Genomic DNA, 20,649 nt, shown 5'->3' with positions numbered 1-20,649 from the left:
ATATTTTGAGAGGGATAATTCTGTGTTGGCAGGGGGTGAGGGGAAGCTTTCCTGTGCATTGTAGCATGTTTAGCAGCATCCCTGGTTTCTACCACTAGATGCCAGAAGTACCCCTCCCATAAGTTGTAGCAACAAAAAAATGTCTCCGGATATTGCCTAATGTTGCCTGGGCAGAGGGGACAACAGTCCCCTCGGTTGAGAATAATGAATATAAAACTTACCTGATGGATGTTATTCTGTCTAGTTAAAGGTTGGGCTATGTCAGAGTTTTTATGTCCAGGAAGATAATTTTTTCTTATGTTATGAATTGCTTGGGTTGACAATATCCTGGAAAACACATCCTTTCTCCTTTCTTACAGGTCAAGTTACAATATCCTCTGTTGGCATGATATCTGCTCTGTGCTCACTACAAATGAGCACCTCAGAGAACTCCAAATGAGTCACAGTATCCTCAGTGAGTCAACCTATGCAACTTTGTGTCATCAGCTGAGGCATCCCAGCTGTCACCTTCAAAAGCTTCAGTAAGTTGGGGATACTCCTAGACTTGAGTCTCTCGTGTAGATACCAAATTGGTCCCACCTCACTTTTAGGTGAGGCCAACTACATAATCAAAGAATTATAATCAGAGCAGATTTCCACATGCCTATTTCTCTTGCCGTGTCACCTTTTACTGCACTCATCACATTAAAATGTGTTTCTCAAGGTCACAAAGCTATGAAAGGGAAAATCTGGGTTCTTAACTTCAGAGCTGGTCAACTGCAGAGCCTCTTCTGGTGGCCACCACACTTGCTCCTTCTAAAAATGCTTAAGGAGCATTATGTCAACCAACATTTGGGATCCAGCTGGGTGTGAGACTTTTACTAAATCCCAAGGATAAAGTAGGGGTAAGAATTATGGTCTTGACCTCAAGGAACACTATGGTCAGGTGTGACTTGGCTTGTTTCCTCGCCATGAAATGTATAGACATTTCTGAGTGAGAGGTGCACATGAAAGGATGAGAGACAATCCGAGATTCTGGTTGTCTGGAAAGTCCTCCTAGTCTAGGAGTTTAGACTACCTTCTGAGAGGACATGGAACTTATGGATTCCAGAGAACAGGAAGGATATGCAAGAGTGGTATTGTCTGAGAATTGGTCTGGCACAGGTGTCTAGGTGTGCTCCCCTTGCCGTAGTATGATGTTGTCTTGTCCATGTCTGTGGATCTCTGGCATCTAAATAGGAGTATGTGACTCTTTCTTGTCAATAAAATGTGAGTAGAAGTATGACTTTTATACAAAAGCCTTTAAGAGACCAGAGTTTCTATACGTGCATTCCCCATTTGCTAGTGGAATGTTGAAGTCACAAGACAGAGGGAAACCAGCCGGGTCTGTACTTACACAGTGGAGTGTCAGGTCATTAAAATTGAACTTCATCAAAATGGAAACACCTGCTTCAGTAAGTCTGGAGTTGGGCATAAGACTGCATTTCTAACAAGTCCCCAGATGATGCTGAGATGTGGCTTGTCCAGGAACCATGCTTTGAGAAGGATGTAGAGCAGTGACTTTGTAATATTTTCTGCATGTTAAAACGATCCAAGGATGTTTTAAAAAGTTCCTCGTGCCCGAGTCAAGCCTCAAAACCAATTTATCAAAATATCTCCCATGGGATTTCAATGTACATCCAAGGTAGAAAACTATTAGCTTAAAAGAAACCCCTCCCCTCCAAACATCAGTAATACCTGTGTTGAAACATTACACGAGGGAAAAATAAACATTGTGCTAACCCATTTAAATTTGGGAGTTTTTAACATGGATGGTATTTCATCAGGGTGTCTCATTCTTGGTGGTGGAGCACTGTCCTGTACACCGTAGGATGTTTAGTAACATCCCTGACTTCTACTCACTAGCTGCTAGCAGCACACATTCACATACCCCAGCAAAACAGAGATGTCTCCAGACATTGGGCCATTTTGCCCTCACGGGGGCTGGTTGCCAGATTGAGAACCACTAAGCTACATGACTCAGTTGTGAAATTAGAGATCTGAGAGCTAATTAGAGGCCATAGTTCAAAGACAGGTGCTCAGGCTGTGTTCTCCGGTTTTGTTGGATGAAACGTCCCCAAAATTTTCTTTACTTTTGCAGGATGAATAATGTTACCTTCGCTGGTGACAGGTGGCTTTTCTTTGAGGTGCTCACTCATAGTCCAGATTTGAAATACCTGAACCTCAGTGGTACAACACTCTCGCGCAATGATGTGAAGTTGCTCTGTAATGCCCTGAACAATCCAATGTGCAATGTAGAAGAACTACTGTAAGTTTTTATGCTCCCCAGGATCACTGATGTGATTCCAGAGGGGATTATATACTTTTTTTTACCTGTCTACTTTCATCCCCTTTTCTATTATTCATACGCAAACGTACTCTCCTGTGCATTTGAGGATAGAATATGGAGGTTAGAGGGGCGCCTGGGTGGCTTGGTCGGTTAAGCGTCGGACTTCGGCTCAGGTCATGATCTCACGGCCCGTGAGTTCGAGCCCCGTGTCGGGCTCTGTGCTGATGGCTCAGAGCCTGGAGCCTGTTTCAGATTCTGTGTCTCCCTCTGTCTCTGCCCCTCCCCTGTTCATGCTCTGTCTCTGTCTCAAAAATAAATAAACGTTGAAAAAAAAAGTTAAAAAAAAAAAAAAAAGAATATGGAGGTTAGAATATGGTACAACCACTTTGCAAAACATTTGCCTGTATTTGGCTTTCATAGGTTCTGGCATTCTGTATAACTAAAATCCCACTTCTAGGTGTACATTCAACAGAGTTGATGTATAAGTTTGCTGAAAAAGAGCTACTAAAAAACATACATGGCAAGTATCCATAATACCTGAAAAATGGAAATATCTACTAACAGTAAGTTAAATAAGAGAATTCTCATTCCCTGAGAACGAATCTACAACTATAAGCAACAGTTTGGATGACTCTCAAGCCAAACTTGAGAGTAGATTATATGATTTTATACAAAGTTAGAAGATGGGCAAGACATGGTATGAGAGGTTAGGATAGTGACAGGCGGTGATAGATATGCAGTTTCTTGACCTGGATACTAGTAACACAAGTGTGTTCAGTTTGTGACCATTCATTGGCCAACACTTAGCACTTATGTACTTTTCTGTGTGTATATGACACTTCAGGAATTGTTTTCAATCAAGTAATGATTCCAATACTTAACCTCTATTGACCTTCTGTAGTACCCACATTTTTTTAGTGTTTCTATTTATTTTTTTTCAATATATGAAGTTTATTGTCAAATTGGTTTCCATACAACACCCAGTGCTCATCCCAAAAGGTGCCCTCCTCAATACCCATCACCCACCCTCCCCTCCCTCCCATTCCCCATCAACCCTCAGTTTGTTCTCAGTTTTTAAGAGTCTCTTATGCTTTGGCTGTCTTCCACTCTAACCTCTTTTTTTTTCCTTCCCCTCCCCCATGGGTTTCTGTTAAGTTTCTCAGGATCCACATAAGAGTGAAACCATATGGTATCTGTCTTTCTCTGTATGGCTTATTTCACTTAGCATCACACTCTCCAGTTCCATCCATGTTGCTACAAATAGTACCCACATTTTCAAATGCTTTCTCTAGTTGCCCATCAACCAAATACACAAAGACCCAAACCCATTTGTTAATAACAGCTTTATCAAGATACAATCCACATAACCATAAAACTCACCCCTTCCATATTAAGAATATTCCAAGTGGTCTTAGTCTATACTGACAAGAGTATGCAACCATCACAACGATCTGATTTTAGAACCTTGAAAACAAACTCCACACCTATTAGCACTCACTCCCCATTGCCTTGTTGCCCTGGCAACCACTAACTTTTCAGTCTCAATGAATTTGCCTATTCTGGACTTCTCATTTAAATTAAATCATACAATATGTGGTCTTCTGTGAGTGGCTTCCTTTACTTAGTAAAATGTTGTCAAGTTCATCTAAATCATGTTCTGTACCAGTATTTCTTTCCTTTTTATGGCTGAATGATATCCCATTGTGTGGATATACTACATTTTGTTTACCCTTCTGTTGATGTGTGTTTAGGTTATTGACACCTTTTGGCTGTTGTGAATAGTGTTGCTATGAATATTAGTGTTTAAACACCTGTTTTCAATTTCTTGGGTATATAATTAGGAGTGGAAATGAGTCATAATTTCATGTTAACATTTTGGGGCAACCACCACAGTGTTTTCTACAGTGGCTGGACAATTTTACATTCCTACCAGAAATGTATGAGGGTTCTAATTTCTCCATATCCTTACCAATACTTACTTTCCATTATTTTTATTGTAGCCATCCAGCAGGTTTGATGTGGCATCTTATTCTGGTTTTGGTTTGAATTTTCTGAATGACTAATGTTAAATCTTTTCATGTGATTGTTGGCAATTGTATGTTTTGGGAGACGTGTCTATTCAAGTCCTTTGCACATTTTTAATTGGTTTGTTGGTCTTTTTATGTGATAAGTTGTAATACAAGTTATGTGCAAGATACATAATTCACAAATTTTTTCTCCCATTCTATGAATTGTCTTTTCAATTTTTTATAATCAGTGTTATATTAGCTTCATATGTACAATATAATGATTCAACAATTCTATCCATTTCTCAGTGCTTAAGATAAATGTACTCTTAATTTCATTTATCTTTTCACTTGAATTTTAAAACTACGTTTATTTATTTTGAAAGAGAGAGCATGCCAGCACAAGCAAGGGAGGAGCAGAGAGAGAAGGGGAGAGAGAATCCCAAGCAGGCTCTGCACTGGCAGCTCAGAGCCCAATGAGGGGTTTGATCCCACCAACCATGAGATCATGACCTGAGCTGAGATCAAGAGTCAGATGCTTAACCAACTGAGCCACCCAGGCACCCCTCTTTTCACTTTTTTAATGGTGTCCTTTGAAACACAATTTTTAAAAATTTTTTAGTTTTTCTATATGTCTTTATATTTAATTGAAGTATATATAGTTCACATATTTAATTTCAGGTGAACAACATAATGATTCAACAATTACATACATTACAAAATGCTCACCATGACAAGTATAGTTACCCTCTGTCACACTACAAGGCTACAACAATATTATTGACTATATTCCCTATGCTGTACTTACATTTCCATGACTTTATTTTATAACTGGAAGTTTATACCTCTTAAGACCCTTTATCTATTTTGTTCATCCCTCTATCCCCACTTCCCCTCTGGCAACCACCAGTCTGTTCTCTGTATTTAGGTCTGGTGGTGGTGGTGGTGTCTTTTTCTTTGTCCATTTGTTTCTTAAGTCCCACATATTAGTGAAATCATATGGTATTTGTCTTTCTCTGACTTATTTCACATAGTACTATACCCTCCAGATCCATCCATGTTGTTGCAAATGGCAAGATTTCTTTTTTATGGCCAAGTAATATTCGTGTGTGTGTGTGTGTGTGTGTGTGTGTGTGTGTGTGTACCACTCTTGTTTATCCATTCATCTATGTATGGATAATTGGGTTGCTTCCATATCTTGGCTGTTGTAAATAATGTTTTAGGGATGCTGCATATCTTTTAAATTAGTGTTTTTGTTTCTAATTTGAATACCTAGTAGTGAAATTACTGGGTGGTATGGAAATTCTATTTTTAATATTTTGAGGAAACTCCAAACTGTTTTCCATAGTGGCTGCACCAGTTTACATTCCCACTAATAGTGGATAAATGTTCCCTTTTCTCCACAGCCTCACCAACACTTATTTTTTGTTTTGATACTAGCCATTCTGACAGGTAGGGGTGGTATCTCATTGTGGTTTTGATTTGTATTTCTCTGATGATGAGTGATGCTGAGCATCTTTTCATGTGTCTATTGGCCATCTGGATGTCTTCTTTGGAGAAGTGTTTCTTTGGTGTTGAGTTGTGTGAGTTTTTTACAGATTTTGGATGTTATATCCCATAAGGGGTTGCCATTTGCAAATATCTCCCATTCAGTAGGTCGCCTTGTCATTTTGTTGGTTTTCTTGCTATGCAAAAGCTTTTTGGTTTGATGTAGTCTCGATAGTTTAATTTTCCTTTTGTTCCTCTTGCCTGGGAAGACCTATCTAGAAAAATGTCATTAAGGCCAATGTCAAAGAGATTACTGCCTATGTTTTCTTCTAGGAGTTTTATGGTTTCACATCAGGCATTTAATTCATTTTGGTTTTGTGTATGGTATTAATGCTGGAAAAACTGGACCACTTTCTGTTTGTTGAAGAGACTGTATTATCCCCATTATGTATTCTTGCCTCCTCTGTCATAGACTAATTGACTATATAAGTGTTGGTTTACTTCTGGGCTTTTTATTCTGTTCCATTTTTTTTTATGTTGAAAGGTAGTTTTCTTCTGCCTCTTGTGCTTTTGGTGTCCTATCTAAGAAACCATTGCCTAACCCAAGGCGATGAAAATTTACTGCCATGTTTTCTTCTAAGAGTTTCAACTCTTATATTTAAGTCTATGATCCATTTTGAGTTATTGTTTGTAGGTAGTGTACAGTAAGTCAACCCCCCCTTTTTTTAATCCTTGAAAATAATACCCGAATGCTAGAAACAACTTTTTTAAACCAAGCTTTGACACAGAATCATCTTAGAAAAATTTTAGGAGCCACAGACTTGGTAACTTGCCAATTACATTTTCATTTCTTAACAACTAATTGTTTACATCTTTATTCTATCACCTCTGGACCTAGTTTATACCTACCTGGTTGTGCCAGCCAGAGGGAGAGTGGCTGAGGTAATAGAAAACCATAATTACTGGCAGCCTCCACCTACTCAAGCTACCAGTTGATGAGTGCTATGGAATTCCAGTTGAAGGCATCTTCAACAGGATGTCCTCCGAAGAGGTGTTGCTCAAGCAGACACCTGAAAGATGAAGATCAAACTAAAGACCAGGCAAAGAGCATTCCAACAAGGTGCACAAGTGCAAAAACCCTAAGTGGGTCAGAAGATTTGGGGGGCCATGTGGAGAGCAGCAAACATGAATGACTACCTTGAGTGGCTCCTAATGTGGGTAAGGCAACTGAAAATGGCCAACATGGCTGGACACAAGGATATAGGAATAGGATGGGGCCTCATAGATCATGTGATGTGTTTGTAGCAGTTCCCTAGGTCGTACATGGATAATAAGCCTGTGTCTCTAGTGACTCCTCAAGTCCCGAGAGTTACCAGGATCAAGAATGGGGTCCATGAGGTGCCAAAGCAGAGCAAATATGTTCTTCCTGACTTGTACAGGATTAACAAGGGGAATGGATCAGAGAAAGAAACCAACAAAATGTGACCTCTTCTTTTTCCTACAGGCTGGCAAATTGTCACCTTTCAGCAGATGATTGTGAAGCCTTTACCTGCGTCCTAAACAGCAGCAAGAAGCTGAAGCTTCTTAATGTATCCTACAACTACCTGGACCAAGGGGTACCCCTGCTGTGTGAGGCCTTGCAGCGCCCTGACTGTGGTCTAGAGGGCTTGATGTAAGTGCACATTGGGAGGGTCCACTGTGGAGAACCATGGCAGTGGTTAGTTTGAACTTGGGCCGGTTGTCTAAAATCCTACCCAGTGATGGAGGTACCATGGCAGAGATTTGAAAGCCTAAGCTGAGGATTCAGGAGAACTCGAGCTCTACCCCTGGATTTACCACTTAGCCCTTGTCATCTTGAGCCAAGTTACCTAACTTCTCTTGGGTTCAAATTGCTCCTCTGTAAACAGGAGGAGGGAAAAATGCTGTCCTAGAAGTATTAGGAAAGTTGAGGTTATGCAGAGCACTACAGAGCATACACAATATTAGACTGGGTGAAAGTAACTACAACACTCGGATACTTCCTTACTCCCTACTGTTTACCTGTTACTAGTATGTACAGTGAGCTCTCACCTATGGTCCTTGCTAAGGGCCACAGCGGAGCAAGATGACCTTGGGGGCATTGGCTTCATTGAATAAAGTTCCACATCTATCTTCAGTTTATGATAATACTGGTAAGAAAGGGGAGGTGGGAAAATACATATGCATTTGGGTCTGTTTTTTTATACGCAAATATCCTTAGTGATATGATATATGATATAGATTGTCTGTGGGGAACAGAACTGGAAGGTGGGAGAGAAACGTTTCTCTGTTTACACTTCTGGGTTTGTAAAAATGTGACCTATGTGAGAATAAGAGTACTCTGAGAATAAATCAAGCCAGTTAGAGGCCATCACTTCTAGTCAAAATGGAAAAACAGGGACTGGATTTAATCTCCCCCTGAAAACAACCAAAAATAACCAAGTAAGTAAAACAACATTTTCTAGACATCAGGCAATGAAGGACATGGATTCCTGAGAGACAGGAGAAAAACAGGGGGAGTCTTATAATTGTCCCAGCTGACTATGCAGAAAGTTTCCAGGATACTGTTCAGGAAGAGAGAACTCACATGGAGCATGGCAGACTACAGGGTTTGGGGAGATGTTGGCTGAGAGTCTAGGAAGTTTGTGGGAGGTCATAGGACAGCACACCAAAGCATCTAGAAAATGTCAAAATCCGAAAGACACCCCCTCAAGCACCCAGCAGGGTTCTGGCTCACATAAGCATGAGAGAAAACTACCTTTCCCTTTCTCAGGGAAGGGCCACCCTGAGAGGATGTGAGGGTGCTGGGCCTGGTCCTCACACAGACTAGGGCATAGTTCTCATTCACAAGGCATCAGGTAGAGTGTTCAGAATAGTCTCCCCTTGGGAGGGGGATATGATTACCTGTAAACTAAACCCTAGTCTTGGTGAAAATGCTTAGAAAAATTGTTCTCAGGTAGTTTCACAATCTCCCAGAACATAGCTAAAGAATCCAGACTGGAAAAAGTAAAGTAAAACTGTCTTTATTCTTAAGCAACATGAACATTGGTGTAGAAAATCCAGGGGAATCTAGAAAGGAAGAATACACATTATACGATAAAACTAAAAAATGCAAACTAATCTATAGAGACACAAAGCAGATCAGTGACTGCCTAAGTGTGGGGCAGATGGGTTATGAAGAGGGACAGATGACAGAGGGGCATGAGGAAAGTTTTGGAGTTGATGGATATGTTCCATCATCCAATGGCGATGGGTGTACCTAAACTATACACCTTAAATATATAATACTGTAAAAATACACTAGGCTGTATTTGAATTATGCCTCAATAAAAGAAATCAGGATGAAATATAAATAGAAACATTTGGGAAGAAGACCACATGGAAATGATTGCTTATATTGAAATAAATATACGGATATAAAAAACTTAGAAGTAGTTGATACAACATTAATATCGAGTGAGATCTTACAAACAAGCTACATATTTTTCCTGAATTTGTTGGATTTAAAATGAGTTATTTTACTTATAGGGTTAAGTATCTAAAGTACAAGTATATTCAGCATCAGCATATTAACTTGCATTTTTTTTTTTTGATTCCTGGTAAATAAAGAACATGACAACTTCTCTAAGTAGAAAATTTTTAGTTGTCAATGTTTGCCAGGGTTGAAAATAAGACACTTAAACATAGCAAAATATTTAAATCCTATGAAATGTTAGAGTAATCTTCATCAAAGAATATTTTTACCATAGTAACAATATTGTACAGCCACTAAATTGTGAAAGTTTAAAACTAAAATTCACTTTTTAATTGAAAAAAATATTCATAAGTTGAAAACCTGGATTTTTTACATAAAATTTTGCTCATGTTTAAAGGTTAGCAACTAAAATTTAAATATAAAAGTGCCAGAAAATTTAAGTCTATTGGCTATGTGTGGTTCAGTCGACACGAGTTTGCAACCCCTGCTTTACTTTGCGGTACCTTAGAATATTTCCCAAGTTAACATGCATCTTGTTGAAAGCCATGAATTTAGGATTTTAAAGAGTAACAGAATTGAAAAAGAAAGAGGATTTTATACATAAGGTAATTCAATGCACTTCCTCAGTCCATGAGAGAACAGTGTCATAAGGTAAATGCCTTGTCCAAGGACAATATCAGATGTAGAGTTAAAACCAACATTATCTACATTCTTCTCGAGTATTCATTGTGCCATAGTTTTCCCTCAGCATTACTTTATCAGTTTTATTTTCTAATTCGTGTATCATGTGAGGAAGAAAACTCAAAGAGAGGTATTTTCAGATAAGTCACAGGTTCATTGCTTCATTAAGGACTGTATATGGAAAATTACAGGACTCCTACTTTTAACGTGGAGTTAAAGTTCTGTGAGGTGTCAGTCCTTCCCTCCTTTTCTCCCATGTTTGTCTCCACAGATTAGGTTACTGTTACCTCACTGAACACTCCTGGAAATACCTCTACAACGTTCTTCTGTATAACAAAAGCTTGACCCATCTAGACCTCAGCGCCAACGTCCTGAAATATGAAAACTTGAAACTTCTCTGTGAGGCCTTGAAGCAGCCAGGCTGCCACCTGTGGTCACTGTGGTAGGTGTTCTTGAGGAAGGCTTGGATTGCTCAGAATCTATCTGGAATTGAGGAGAGCCATAGGGTCTGTTCCTCAGAATGTAAAGGTTAGAAATGACCTGACTCAGACTCTTGTGGAAATGTTGAGGTGAGCAAACCTTACCTCCTTCTTGTGTCACAGATTTAGGGTGTTGTAGCTAGTCATTCAGCAGGGTAGACATATAGGCTGAGGGAAAGAACCTAATTATGACTGGGGGCTGAGGGATGGTCTTGGGTTGGATGTTTGACATGAGTTCCACCAGATGAATAGGGGTCTTGGGGTGGAAATCACAGGTAGGTATATCTAACATGGCAATAGGAGGCCTGATAACAGGAGTGGGACACACATGGATAACACAAGGAACACCTGAGGAAGGAATCATGGCAGTAAATTTAATAGTAAAGGAAATAATGAAAAGATTTAATTTGATGTTATAAAATGGAGAAATATTTGGGTAACCTTGTGGTGGTGGAGTTACCAAGAGGGACAGCATTACCTCATCAAATGTCTCTTTCCCTGAGAAATCAAGAGATGTGGATTAGACACAATTCTTTTTACCTAATACATCAAGATATCTCAGTTCAGAATTTTGTTAATTGTTCAGATGGTTAATGGGAGAAAGGAGTCCTATAACACCCAATGCTTATCACAACACCTGCCTTCATAAATACCCATCACCCATCTAGCCCATCCCCTACCACCTCCCTCCATCAACCCTCAGTATGTTCTCTATTGTTAAGAGTCTCTTATGGTTTGTTCCCCTCTCTTCCGCCTGCCTTCCATATGTTCATCTGTTTTCTTAAATTCCACATGTGAGTGAAATCACATGTTATTTGTCATTCTCTGCCTGCCTTATCTCATTTAACATAATACCTTCTAACTCCATCCAAGTCATTGCAAATGACAAGATTTCATTCTTTTTGATGCCTAAGCAATATTCCTGTGTGTGTGTGTGTGTGTGTGTGTGTGTGTGTGTGTGTGTGTGTGTTCTTTATCTATTCATTACTTGATGGATACTTGAACTCTATCCACAGTTTGTTGACAATGCTGCCATAAACATTAGGGTGCATATACCCCTTCAAATCAGACTTACATATAAAATAACTGCATTCACTATGTTTTGAGAAAAAGAACAAGGGGGGAACTTGGGTGACTCAGTCCATTAAGCATCCGACTCTTGATTTTGGCTCAGGTCATGATCTCACGGTTTGTGAGAACAAGACTTGCATCAGGCTATGTGCCAACAGCAAGGAGCCTGCTTGGGATTCTCTCTCTCCCTTGCCCCCATTCACATGTGCTCTCTCTCTCTCTCAAAATAACCAACTTTTTAAAAAGTTGCAATACCTTAGAGGGGGGAAAGCCATAAACATCTAGAAATTGTAAATACTAAAAGCTTAAGACATTTAATAGGTTAGACATAATTGAAGAGAATTAGTAAAACAGAAGCCAGGTCATAGTTAAGACTGTGTGAAGAGGAGAAAAAGATGTAAAATAGGAGAGACTGGGGGCCTAGAAGAACAAGATGTTCTAGCCCAAGTAATGGGAATCCCAGACAGACAACCTATTTTATGAAGTAATGGCTCACAGTTTTCCCGATGGAAAAGAAATTGATGAAAGGTTCTGATCTACAGATCCAATCATCCACATCAGCCTCTAGTAGGATAAATACTGGAGAATCTGCAGAACACCAAATATGCAGGTAGTAGTCTTAAAACCTCAATGCTTGGGGCTGGGGGAAGCCATCATATCTAAAGGAACCACAAAGAGTAGATGAAGACTAACCATGGAAAAAGGCAGTGCAGGGGGAATCTTTGCCATGCTGGGGAGAAATTGTCAACCTTAGGTTTTTGTTCTCTTTCCTAATGATTTTCGTTTGTTATAAAACCTAAGTCTCATTCAAGGCAATTGTAAAGAACATCCCTCAAAGAGAAGGTAAAATATTCCAGATAGAAAAATGGAGAGAAAAAGTGGTGAATCTGTAGATCAATCCAAGCAAAATATGGACTAACAAAAGAGATACAATTATTAAATCCTAAAGGAGAACAATTTAAGTGTATAACAGCAGTAATATAAAATGTAAGTTAATGTCCTAAAGTCCACAAAGAGGGTAAAGGTGTTGATTAACTTAATATGTTGATGGGTTAAATGTGGACACAGAAATTTCTATAGAACGTTAGAAAAAAAACAAAGTATTGCTGACTCCCAAATAAGCAGAGAAGATGGAATGATAAAAAAAAATACCTAATCAAGAGACTAATATAAAATGTAAGATGTAGATCTAAAATCTAAGTAAATAGGGTCGCCTGGGTGGCTCAGTCGGTTGAGTGTCCGATTTCAGCTCAGGTCATGATCTCACAGTTTGTGAGTTTGAGCCCCACGTCAGGCTCTGTGCTGACAGCTCGGAGCCTGGAGCCTGCTTCGGATTCTGTGTCTCCCTGTCTCCCTGCCCCTCCCCCACTCACGCTTGAGCTCTCTCTCTCTCTCTCAAAAATAAATAAACATTTAAAAAAATTTTTAAATAAAATGTAAGTAAATATAAAAAATTAAGTATTTTGGCCACAAGAAAGGTTGTCATACAGGATTTTTATTTTAAAAAGGTTTTTTTAATGTCTATTTTTGAGAGAGAGAGTGACAGAGCACTAGTGGGAGAGGCACAGGGAGAGAGGGAGCCACAGAATCTGAAGCAGGCTCCAGACTCTGAGCTGTCAGCACAGAGCCCAACCCAGGGCTCAAACTCACAGGAACTCACAAACCGTGGGATCATGACCTGAGCTGAAGTCAGACACTTAACCACCTGAGCCACCCAGGTACCCTTGTCATACTGGATTTTTAAAAAAAGTGATGTTTTTAAGTGACCTATTAAAATACAAGGAAGCTGTGATGGCACATTACACTGAAAATGCCACTAAATGTTCACTTTAAGATGATTTTCTGTTATGGAAATTTCATCTCAAGTTTAATGAGAAAAATTTGGAAGACAGAAAAGACAAACAATATGCCATGAACATGTTGTAGCTGTATCCAACAGACAAAACAGAATTTGAAAAAGAAAGCATCAATCCATTATTTGCATCCTGCTGTTTTTTTTTTTTAACTAATGTCCTATTCCATTGAACTCAAATTCTTAGGAGGTGAATGTAATTACTTCACATTCATCATCCATAAAACAAAGAAGAGATCAGAGTAGAAATTAGGATACACCCTGAATAAAAAACACATCCCTGGTGGCTACCATATTGAACAGCACTGCTCTGTATCAAGAATGGGAAAAGACATTACTACAGATGATACAGATATCAGATTATTATGAGCCACTGTATACAATAAACTTGAAAATTTAGATTTTTTCAAATATCAGTAAAAATACTAAGGATGACCAAACTTAGAAAAATGAAAAAATTTTAATGTTATTTTGAGAGAGAAAGAGCATGCATGAAAGTGGGGGAGGGGCAGACAGCGAGCAAGGAAGAGAGCGAGAATCCCAAGCAGGCACTGTGCCATTAATGCAGAGCCCTAAGCAGGGCTCAATCTCAATGAACTGTGAGATCATGACCTGAGCTGAAATCAAGAGTCTAATGCTTAACCAACTGAGCCACTCAGGCTCCCCGAAAAATGAATAGTTTTAAACCACTGAAGAAATTAAATCAGGCTTGAAAGTTTTCATCAATGGCTGCTGCCAGATATTCAAGGGAGAAATAATTCCAGTCTTAACACAAATTCTTTCAAGACTGGAAAAAGAAGAAATACTTCCTACTATTTTTCAAGGCTAGAATAACGTCAAACTCAAAGTATATACCAATGTTATTCATGAAATGCAAAAGCACTAAAAGGTACATGAGCAAACAGATTCCAGAAATGTATTAAAAGAATAAATATAGGGGCGCCTGGGTGGCTCAGTCGGTTGAGCGTCCGACTTCAGCTCAGGTCATGATCTCGCGGTTTGTGGGTTCGAGCCCCGCGTCAGGCTCTGTCCTGACAGCTCAGAGCCTGCTTCGGATTCTGTGTCTCCTCCTCTCTCTGCTCCTCCCCTGCTCACATGCTCTCTCTCCACAAAAAATTTTTTTTAAATTAAAAAATAAAAGAATAAATATAAGGACTAAGTTTGGGTTTATCCAGAGAAGGTAGTTAAACATTAAAAAGATCAGTGTAACTTACCATACTAACTGATTAAAAATAAAGTCACTATCCTCTAAACTACAGAAAAAGCTTTGAGTTAAAACAATATCCACCTATTATAACTCTTGGAAAATTAATAATTGGGACTTTCCTTGATAAAACATTCAAGAAATCTGAAGCAAACATCCGCTTAGCGATGGAGACACAAAATCTTTCTCTTTAGTATCAAGAAAAAGGTAAGAAGGCTGGCTATAATCACTTCTAATCTACGTTGTCCTATAAGTGTCAGCAAAAGCAATGAGGTAAAAAATATAAAACTGTAAATCCTTAAAAATTTTAGAAGGGAAAAAACACCTGATTCCATTTTCTTTAATGTTTATTTTTGAATGAGAGAGACAGAGTGCAAGTGGGGGAGGGGCAGAGAGAGAGGGAGACACAGAATCTGAAGCAGGCTCCAGGCTCCGAGCTGTCAGCACAGAGCCTGAGGTGGGGCTCAAACCCACAAACTGCAAGATTGTGACCTGAACTTGGACGTTTAACCAACTGAGCTACCCAGGTGCCCCCAAGCCCCTAATTCTATGCAGACAGAATATTATAGATCTTTTAAAAATCTGTAACTAAATAATCAGAATTGAGTCTAACAAGCTTCGTTTAAATAATCTACCAAAAAAAGATTTCTTGTAGGCCAACAAGAAGCAATACACCAATGGAATTAAATAGAAGTACCATTTACAGTAGCATCAAAAAGGAATCATCTGGGAATTAAGCTAATACAGTATGTGTGAAACCTTTGCAGTGAATATCATGAGATGCTAGTGTAATTCAGGAAATGTGAGATAGAGTCCATGTTCAAGGATTGAAATACTCACTATCCAAAGTCAATTCTACACAGAATGATTTTTAGTTTTAATGAAATCCCAAAGTGCAATACTTGTGGTGGTGGTGGTGAACTTGAAAAGCCAATTTCCAAATGTATGTGGAATTTGCAAGGGGCCAAAGATACCTCAGAAACACCTAATGAATAAGAAGTGAGAAGGTCTTGCTCTAAAGATAAGGTGTTATAGGGGCGCCTGGGTGGCTCAGTTGGTTAAGTGTCCAACTTCCACTCAGGTCATGATCTCACAGCTCGTGAGTTTGAGCCCCACATCAGGCTCTGTGCACACAGCTCAGAGCCTGGAGCCTGCTTTGGATTCTGTGTCGCCTTCTCTCTCCGCCCCTGCCCCGCTTGTGCTTTGTGTGTGTGTCTCTCTCTCTCAAAAATAAACATTAAACCTTTAAAAAGATAACTTGTTATAAGGTCTTAGAAATTAAAAGCCTAGCAGAATCCAGAGGTATGAACAACCAGCATAGGGAGCCCCAAAAGACCCATCCACGTGTGTTCAGATATTGCCTGAGGACAAGTACATCATGGGGGCAGTGGGGGGGGGGGCAGGGAGTGGACACCGCCTTAGCAGAGCTGCTGCATTATGCCCTTTGTGCATGGATGAACATGTAATGCTTTGGTATCTTTTTTCTGATCTCAAGTGTGGAGGCAGTAACCCTTAAGAGTGACATCAGCACTGTTCTCTTGCAGTTTGGTGAAATGTTCCATCACCGCTGATGGCTGTCGAGACCTCGCCTCAGTCCTCACTGGCAATCAGAACTTGAGAAGTCTACAAATCAGCTACAATGACATAGAAGATGCTGGTGTGAAGCTGCTGTGTCAAGGTCTAGCACATCCCAGCTGTCACTTAGAGATTCTTGGGTGGGTGACCCCAATGTCAAGGCTGGGTCTCGGTGGGTGGAAGGTGGAGGAAAGTGGAAACCAGACGGGGACACGGAGTCATGAGCTGTCCTGGAGTAATGACTCCTAACTTAGAGACGTAAAGTAAGGAGCACTGGCGATGGCTCAGGAGTCCAAGGTTCCCTGGGGACTGGCTCATGTAGGTGGTCCTCTCAATCATTTTGACAGTGTGCTGGGGCTGCCATAACACAGCCCCATGGACTGGGCCACTTCACAGAGATGTGTCACCTCATGAATCTGGAGACCAGAAGTCCCAGATCCAGGATTGGGCAGGGCTGGTTTCTCCTAAGGTCTTTCTCCCTGGCTTGTAGACAGCTGTCTTCTCCCTGTGTGTGGTCCTAATTTTGTCATCTTATAAGGACACTAGGCATAGTGGATTAGGAGTAATTAATAACTTCATTTGGACCTCTTGGCCTCTGTGGAGACTCTGTCTCCAACTGTAGCCACATTTGGGAGTTCTGAGGGTTGGGACTTCAACATGAGTTTTTGGAGGGACACAATCAGCATCTCGGGTTCTAGACAGCAAGAAATGCACAACGTGGTGGCTCAGAACTCCCGTAACCTTGCTTCCATGGGGTCCTACGAGCCAACACCATGCAGGAGGCCAGCCTCTTTCAGGGGTAGGGAAACAGGTCCTTCCATGACTGGAAGGAGCTGCCAAGACACAAGCCCTGTACAGGCATGGGATTAAAGAGGAACACACAGTGTGGCCCTCTATGATCTCCCCCCAGTCAGGGACCAGATGTCACACACTGTACTCAGAGGCTAGGGGTGACCTTGGCTAAATGTGACACTCCCATCCCACTCACTTGGATGAACCACCTCTCACCCTGTGTGCTTGGTTGCAGGCTGGCTACATGCAAGTTAACAAGTGCCTGCTGTGAGGACCTCTCTAGTGCCCTCACCAGCAGTAAAACCCTGCAGAGTCTGAACCTGCAAGGAAACGCCCTGGACCACACTGGAGTGGCGGTGCTATGTGAAGCCCTGAGACACCCAGCCTGCACCCTGCAGATTCTAGGGTGAGCTGGGGTTTGCTCTCCTGGTGAGGACACGCCCGGGTGAGGGGGGATTCACTGGAACCCGAGGTGTGGTGCTGCCACAGTCAAAATGCAAATGGTGCTCCTTGCCTTGGGATTGTGGGAGTGAAAGATACGTCAACTCAGCACAGTACCTGGTGGGTGGTGATACCCTATGAACAGGGGCACTTGCTATTGTTCCAGTACAATTATAAAGTATAGCTTACTATATTAAAGCTTATCTACCAGGCACCTGAGTGTCTCAGTCAGTTGAGCATCCAACTTTGGCTCAGGTCATGATTTCGCGGTTCATGGGTTCGAGCCCCACATCAGGCTCTGTGCTGACAGCTCAGAGCCTGGAGCCTGCTTTGGATTCTGTGTCTCCCTCTCTCTCTGCCCCTCCCCTGCTCACACACACTCTCTCAAAAATAAACAGACATTAAAAAAATTAAAGCTTATATAAAAATTTTACATTTATAATTATTGATATATCAGACTTACATTTATACTTATATAGGCCCCTATAACTTACATAATATACATTTATAAATTATAACTAAAATCTAATGTAAAACACATATAATTTGTATATTTGTATAGACATAAACATTTATAGCTATAAAATTATAGAGTAGACTTCTACATGTTATATGTTATAGACTTATATTAAAATTTAAGTAGGTAGTTGTGTATTATTTCATATATTAGATTTCATAGTTATAATTTATATGTATAATTATACATGTATATAATTATGTATTTTCATTTTTTAATGTATATTTGTTTTTGAGAGAGAGAAAAACAGTGTGGGCAGGGGAGGGGCAAAGAGAGGGGGAGACAAAGAATCCGAAGCAGACTTCAGGCTCTGAACTGTCACCACAGATGCTGACATGGGGCTCAAACCCACAAACCATGAGATCATGACCTGAGCTAAAGTCGGATGCTTAACTGACGGAGCCACCCAGGCACCCACACATTTATAATTATAGATTTAAATATTTAAATTATACACATGTAATATATATTATTCATATAATTATATAATTATATTTATAAAACTATAATTATACATATAATACAAAATGTATGTATTAGGTTATTTTATCAAAGACTGTTCTATTAGGTTACAATATAATGAACCTTAAGCATCGCTTTCTCATTTATTTCTCCTGCTCTCTTCAAACGTATCTGAAATCCAGGGCAGTCATAGGAATTTACATGGCCACTCATTTCTAGAAAGGACTAGGAGATGTTGGGTTAACACTGGTATAACTCCAACACTAAGACCATTACTGTCTTTTCCAACTTGTGAAGCTATGAGTCCATTTCCTCAAAGTCCATCCTTGTAAACCTATGTCTAGAAACTTCAGGTGCCTGCCATCTAGAAAGTTCATCCTCCTCTTACCTTTTGTGAGAGGTTCCGAAGGTGGTGCTTGAGGCAGGGGGAAGACTTGGATTTTCCATAGTTTTTCCAAATCATGTTATGCCAGCTTTTCCATGCTGAGTCTTGTGGCCCCAGGCAAGGCATTTCTCCTGACTGTCTGTTCTCTGCCAAACGAGGGAAATGATTTGACACAGGTGCTGTGAAAATACAGATGTAATAAAAATGCTGGAAACACATAAGTGAGTTTCCACATCCCGTGCACCCTCCCCAACCGTGGACAGTCCCACAGATCTGTGTGTCAAGACGAACAGATGCCTGAAAGAATGTCCTTCACTCCAACAGGGAGGTGAAGGTGCTCAGGACGGTTGCCAACAGATACCAGCAGACACCACAGATATTTGTACCCACAGAAGAACAGTGGGTTCTTAACCCTTAACCCTCCCATTTAGTTCAGAGCCACAATGGACTGCCTCGTGTTAAGTGCAGGGGCTCCAGGGCCACAGTACTGGCATCTGTATCCTGACTCTACCACTCGATGGCTGTGTGACCTTGAGCCAATTTGCTTTGCCTGCTTGTCTTCATCACAAATCGGGTCAATAATGCTATCTCCCACAGTTGAGAAATTTTAATGAAAGCTGCACCTAAAGCCCTCAGCAGAAGGCTAGGACCAGGCACTCAGATAACGGAAGCTATTACTGTTTTATCTTTTTAACAATAAAAGTAGTTGGTCTTGCTCCTTAGCTTCCTGAATTCCTATCTTCAAACCCCAATGTTCAGGTGGAGTCAGGGCTTTCTATCAGATAGGACATCTGTTCTGTCCAGCGATGTGCTGGAGACCGCTGCCACCAGATGGTGATAACCCTGTGTGTACAGTTCTTCTTACTCTTGTGTTTAGCGACATCAAGTTGGCAGCTTTAAATTGGCCATGATAGGAGAACCTGGGTGGCTCAGTCAGTTAGGCGTCTGACTTCAGCTCAGGTCGTGATCTCACAGTTCATGAGTTCGAGCCCTGCATTGGGTTCTGTGCTGATGGCTCAGAGCCTGTAGCCTGCTTCAGATTCTGTGTTTCCCTCTCTCTGCTCCTCCCCCACTCACCCTCTGTCTCTCAAAAACAAATATTAAAAAATTGAAAAAAAAATGGTATTGGCCATGGTAGGAGAATTTACACCTCAGAAACATGCAGTGCTATAAATCGGGGCTTTTCTCCCCCACCCCCAACCCCTCCAGGCCCCAGCCCCCTGCCAAGAGCCAGGTGTTAAACATTTATCAGTGCACCACTGCCTGACAGGTATGTCTGTCCCATGGGGGTGGGGAGGGAGGCGTCACCAGGTTCTCCTAGGCTTGACCAGGGAAGAAATGCTAGAGAAGAGCTGCAGAGAAGAAACAAAAGAGGTAGCAATTCAACAGAGCCCTTTTTATATCTTACCAGGCTGCAAAAAACTGAATTTGATGAGGAAACCCAGAGACTTCTGACAGTTGCAGAAGAAGAAAATCCTTCCTTGACAGTTATAGGTGACTGGTGACTCCTCCTGACCCAAGTGACCTGCAAAGAAAAGTTATTGGAGCCCTTACTCATGCCTACTCTGTCCCCAGGAATTACAGTTCCAGACACAGATGTAAACCCTGATCTTTCTGCATGGCCTCCCCCTCCCACTTTGCATACTTCATATACTGAGTGTGTATATGGTTTTTATTTGCTTTGTGGCCTTGGGCAAGCCCTGAAAGGCTGTCAAGGTCAAGTTCTTATCCTGTCTCACAAGGACATTTTAGACAATAAAATCTTAGATCTTAAAACAGTTTGTCAAATCTCCAAAAAGATTGTGTTCCCAGTGCATGCCCAGAGCAAGCATGCGGGTTGTAGAAATTGTGGTCTTTTCCCTCCACGGCTTGGACAGGTGCTGCCCGTACTGTGA

At 40.7% G+C, this 20,649-nt stretch overlaps 2 protein-coding genes across 3 annotated transcripts in view; one reads left to right on the top strand and one right to left on the bottom strand.

Annotated features, from left to right (window-relative positions):
* Positions 1-20,273, top strand: part of NLRP4 (NLR family pyrin domain containing 4) — a 29,992-nt gene extending 9,719 nt beyond the window's left edge. The window contains exons 3-9 of the mRNA XM_078439259.2: positions 360-521; positions 2,120-2,287; positions 7,307-7,474; positions 10,248-10,418; positions 16,127-16,297; positions 17,185-17,355; positions 20,166-20,273. Of these exons, the coding sequence (XP_078295385.2) occupies positions 360-521; positions 2,120-2,287; positions 7,307-7,474; positions 10,248-10,418; positions 16,127-16,297; positions 17,185-17,355; positions 20,166-20,259 (1,105 nt within the window). The 3' untranslated portion in view covers positions 20,260-20,273. The remainder of the gene's footprint in view (positions 1-359; positions 522-2,119; positions 2,288-7,306; positions 7,475-10,247; positions 10,419-16,126; positions 16,298-17,184; positions 17,356-20,165) is intronic.
* NLRP13 (NLR family pyrin domain containing 13) overlaps positions 18,472-20,649 on the bottom strand; it is a 31,201-nt gene continuing 29,023 nt past the window's right edge. The window contains exons 13-14 of one of the 2 annotated variants that reach the window (XR_013552657.2): positions 20,163-20,279; positions 18,472-18,933 (exon numbers count right to left, since the gene is read on the bottom strand). The gene's annotated coding sequence lies outside the window, so the exon portion shown is untranslated. The remainder of the gene's footprint in view (positions 18,934-20,162; positions 20,280-20,649) is intronic. The other variant, XR_014136201.1, reaches the window with a different exon arrangement.

The sequence above is a fragment of the Panthera onca genome, chromosome E2, assembly GCF_046562875.1.
Source record: "Panthera onca isolate mPanOnc1 chromosome E2, mPanOnc1 haplotype 2, whole genome shotgun sequence".
Classification (NCBI taxonomy): Eukaryota; Metazoa; Chordata; class Mammalia; order Carnivora; family Felidae; genus Panthera; species Panthera onca.
The sequence above is the reverse complement of the archived record's forward strand: the minus strand, read 5'-3'. Positions and strand labels throughout refer to the sequence as shown.